The sequence below is a fragment of the Limulus polyphemus genome, unplaced genomic scaffold, assembly GCF_000517525.1.
Source record: "Limulus polyphemus unplaced genomic scaffold, Limulus_polyphemus-2.1.2 Scaffold1137, whole genome shotgun sequence".
Lineage (NCBI taxonomy): Eukaryota > Metazoa > Arthropoda > Merostomata > Xiphosura > Limulidae > Limulus > Limulus polyphemus.
Window position 1 is genome coordinate 164,417 of NW_013666747.1, and position 4,911 is coordinate 169,327.

A 4,911-nucleotide genomic window follows, 5' to 3' on the forward strand; every position below is an offset into this window, starting at 1 on the left:
ATTTCAAAGTAATAACTTGAACATAAACTTTATCTCAAAATTTTAAAATTATAACAAAGTTTCTTCATAAGTAACATTTGCAGTTTGCTTTCCATCTACCAACAAATAAAGATTTTGAGAAGATTTAACCCTTGAACACCCTGCATCTCATTGATCATGAGAAAAGCATGGTTGTTTGAGAAACAATCCAGCAACTTTCATTCTTTAACCTTAAATCCCTTTAGAATATTCAACATTGTTTAAAGCGTCAACCTGCCAAGAGCGTTTGAGATTTACTCAATATGCTCGGAGTAATTAATCAACAGGTTTTACAAAGCAGAAATAGGGTTAAGTTCAATCTTGAACACCTTAGGACATTCCCCATAGTTCATAGTGTTTACATTCAAATTTTGGTTAAGATTGGCTCAATAGGCTCGGATGAGTTACGGTGCAAACAAACACACATTTCGTCTTTATATATATATATTTTATTTGGCTGATATTAACGCAAAAGATTTGTGATTTCCTAGTTGTAAAAGACGGATTAAACATAACTTAGTGTTAAAACGTGAAATTTTACCCTATTTATTATACGGATATTGGTTTTTTGATAAAAATCTATTGATATTTCCAGGCTTGGCTTCTTGTGGTAGATTTAAGTATTCCAAAACATAAAATACGGATAGAATTAGGAAACTTCCAAAACGTCACAGCTGTTCCTTTTATTTGGTGTTTCCCCCTCATAACATCTTCTTTCCAAAAATTTCTAATTAAAATAAACGAGCCATTGCCAGTTTATGGAAACATTTACTTGGATTGTTGGTTTTAGATATTGATAAGTGCATTCTGGCACATCTGTGATATAACAAGGCTAATGTTTAGAACCACGATGAACATGTAGACTAAATCACTGTAACCGATGAAAACGATTAGAGCTTCTCATCCATAATTCATATCTTCTTGCAGGAGTGCCAAGGGCTTCATGCACATGAAGATAGTACACAGTGACGAGAAGTTTATTCTAGGTCAATTCGGGAGGTCGTTCGATAGCGTACCAGAGATGGTTCATCATTACTCCGTGAACACGCTGCCTATCAAAGGGGCCGAACACATGTCTCTTCTTCACCCCGTCATCGACCAGCTCCTGTAGACAAAGGAAAGCTAAGGTTGTAACACCAGAAATGACGACGTGGAAAAGTTAGAGCAAGCTCTCGTCTTGAGTAACTGTCACCAGTTCAGCCTTGTCAAACAGATTCTAGTTAGTAGAACATACTTGAAACGGGCTTTCAGCTCAAGTTTCTTTTTACTGTCTAGAAACGCTGTAAATTTTGTTTTCCCCGTTGTATAACACTGTGCAGTACGATCCTTAACTTCTTGTACATAATGTGCATTATGTCCCTACCCCATGTTGAATAACTCTTTGCGTTATATCCCTCAACATGTTATATAACATTATACTTTATGTTTCTCCACCTGTTGTATAACGCTACGCATTATGTCCCTCCCTCTGTTGTATAACACTATACGTTATGTTCCTCCACTTGTTGTATAACGCTACGCATTATGTCCCTCCCTCTGTTGTATAACACTATACGTTATGTTCCTCCACCTGTTGTATGTCCCTCTTTCATGTTGTATAGTACTAAGAGTTATGTCCCTCCAGGGGTTATGGTTCTCTCTCTCTCTCTCCCATGCTGCATAACGCTGTGCGTTATGTCTCTTCCCCTCGTTAGAAAATACTTTGCGTTATATCTCTTCTCCCCATATTGTAGACTACTATTCATTATGTCCCTCTCTCAATGTTATATACGTAAAGACAAGGCGCATTTTCTCAACAATAGTCCCAAGCTGGATAAATAGGGCAATTTGTACGAAAACTAACTCAGATGGTACATGTTGTTTCCTAAATTGAAAAACAAACTATGGCTTAAACTAATTTTTGTTAAGAAACTGAAACAGTTTATTCATTTTATAAGTTTCTGTTGGAAAACAATTTTACACATCGTACTAAAGCAGCCCTCACAGTTACAAGAAAAAAAGTTATATTTTACATGAAATGCACTTGTTTATTATCCAAAGATTCGTTTATAGAATGTGATGATACCTTAGTAAAACGTATCATTCACGTATGACGTAGAAGAAGAAGTAAACTTGCAGTTTTTGGTGTGTAATAATGCTCATTCATGTATATATAAGAACTTTAGATTCCTAAAGAAAGTGTCGAAACTATCAATGTTAAAGCACTACGTGTAATTTAAAGTACCGCATTAACAACAAGTTTGGGTTTTTCTCCCAGACAAACATAGACATACACACACATATGGGTGTTTCGTTGTGAAACAATAGTTTATATATTTTATGATTTTAAAGTCTAACTTATAAATTTGATCGTGTTTCAATCTTCCAGAAAAATCAATAACATAACAGATACTTTGTAACATTGAAACTAGCTTTAAAAAGGCAGACAAAATATTGTGAGCAGTGGATTGGTTGGTATGCTGACCGTCTTTCAGTTGATTAATTATAAACCACTTGCGTACGATAGATGATTTCGACAAAAACATAAGACAGAAAGAAAATAATTTACGAAAACAAAGCTGGTATACGTTCATTCTCATCATGCTCAACTTTTATTACTAACATTTTTGAAAATATATATTGCTACATATTAACAACAATGTATCATTAAGATATGTGCGGAACAAAAAAACATATAGGATGATAGCTAATCGAAGTTAATAAAGTTATGAATAAAAATAAACAATACAAATTAACCACACCTTCAAAAAAGATTTTTCACTAATGATTTTGTGGTTAAAGGAATTAAAAGTGTATACGGTATATCTATTAAATTACATTACCCGCTAATTGGGCAAAATGAGATACTGAACTTTTCATTTTCATCCTTCGTGTAATATTTCGAATAAATAAATAACATTACGAAATTGTAAAACATATCTAGGTGTTTTGAATGTAAAAATGATTGACAACAATGTTTCTTTTTTGATCCTTAAAAATATGAATTTAATTAATTTATAAAGAGGGCTTTACTCTTAAGGACTATAAGTAGTATATATATTTATTTCTATCGACACACACACACACACATATATATATATATTGTTGTTAATTCGATACATTTCCTGTAAACATACCATAAAATTCTATGGTTAAGTATTCTTGTTAAAAACGTTAAGTTTTTATTTGAACTTGCTTGGTAGTAAAGATTGATACTTTTAAACGTTTGTTTCTCTTCAATAGAAGAAAAATATGGTAAAGGCAGAAATGCTGTTACAAAAATTATAGAATTATTAAAGGAAGAAATGATTTTTATTAATAATAAATATATGTTTTTCCAGATTATTTCTGAAATGATGATTCTCTGCTAAGAAAAGAGAATTAATGTAAATTAAGAATATTTTGAATTTCTTTCTTTCACCGAAAGCATTTTTGCTAAATGTATTATTAACCAGTTAAAGATATTGCCCGTGTCAACTTAGTTATTTTAGAAAAAATCAGAATGTTATTTAAGACAAGTTAGGCCTTACCTAGTGGTTGGCTTGCCTGGAATATGAATCCAAGGATACGTGATTCGTAATTCGTTGCCGCAAAGACGCACTTTGTACTTTGGGGCCGTGGATGCATTATAAGAGTGATGATAAAAACCCCACTATCTAACCAGACAGGGGTAGCACAAGACTATGGAGGTTGATGATGGCGACTAGCTATCCCACTATCTAACCAGACAAGAGTAGCACAAGACTATGAAGGTTGATGATGGTGTCTAGCTATTCTACTGTCCAACCAGACAGGGGTAGCACAAGACTATGGAGGTTGATGATGGTGTCTAGCTATTCTACTGTCCAACCAGACAAGAGTAGCACAAGGCTATGGAGGTTCATGATGGTGTCTAGCTATTCTACTGTCCAACCAGACAGGGGTAGCACAAGACTATGGAGGTTGATGATGGTGTCTAGCTATTCTACTGTCCAACCAGACAAGAGTAGCACAAGGCTATGGAGGTTCATGGTGGTGACTAGCTATCCCACTATCTAACCAGGCAAGAGTAGCATAAGACTATGGAGGTTGATGATGGCGACTATTTATCCCACTATCTAACCAGACAAGAGTAGCACAAGACTATGGAGGTTGATGATGGTGACTAGCTATTCTACGGTCCAACCAGACAAGAGTAGCACAAGACTATGGAGGTTGATGATGGCGACTATCTATCCCACTATCTAACCAGACAAGAGTAGCACAAGACTATGGAGGTTGATGATGGTGACTAGCTATTCTACTGTCCAACCAGACAAGAGTAGCACAAGACTATGGAGGTTGATGATGGTGACTAGCTATCCCACTATCTAACCAGACAAGAGTTAGCACAAGACTATGGAGGTTGATGATGGTGACTAGCTATTCTACTGTCCAACCAGACAGGGATAGCACAAGACTATGGAGGTTGATGATGGCGACTAGCTATTCCACTATCTAATCAGACAAGAGTAGCACAAGACTATGGAGGTTGATGATGGTGACTAGCTATCCCACTATCTAACCAGACAAGAGTAGCACAATACTATAGAGGCTGATGATGGCGATGAGCTATCCCACTATCTAACCCGACAGGGGTAGCACAAGACTATGGAGGTTGATGATGGCGACTAGCTATCCCACTATCTAACCCGACAGGGGTAGCACAAAACTATGGAGGTTGATGATGGTGTCTAGCTATTCTACTGTCCAACCAGACAAGAGTAGCACAAGGCTATGGAGGTTCATGGTGGTGACTAGCTATCCCACTATCTAACCAGGCAAGAGTAGCATAAGACAATGGAGGTTGATGATGGTGACTAGCTATCCCACTATCTAACCCGACAGGGGTAGCACAAGACTATGGAGGTTGATGATGGTGTCTAGCTATTCTAC

General features: G+C 36.1%; 1 protein-coding gene across 6 annotated transcripts in view; it reads left to right on the forward strand.

Annotated features, from left to right (window-relative positions):
- Positions 1-4,911, forward strand: part of LOC106462300 — a 111,887-nt gene that overhangs the window by 97,528 nt on the left and 9,448 nt on the right. For 5 of the 6 annotated variants that reach the window (XM_022389504.1, XM_022389506.1, XM_022389507.1 and 2 more), the window contains one exon: positions 946-4,884. In XM_022389504.1, coding sequence (XP_022245212.1) covers positions 946-1,129 — 184 coding nt within the window. In that variant the 3' untranslated portion in view covers positions 1,130-4,884. The remainder of the gene's footprint in view (positions 1-945; positions 4,885-4,911) is intronic. The other variant, XM_022389508.1, reaches the window with a different exon arrangement.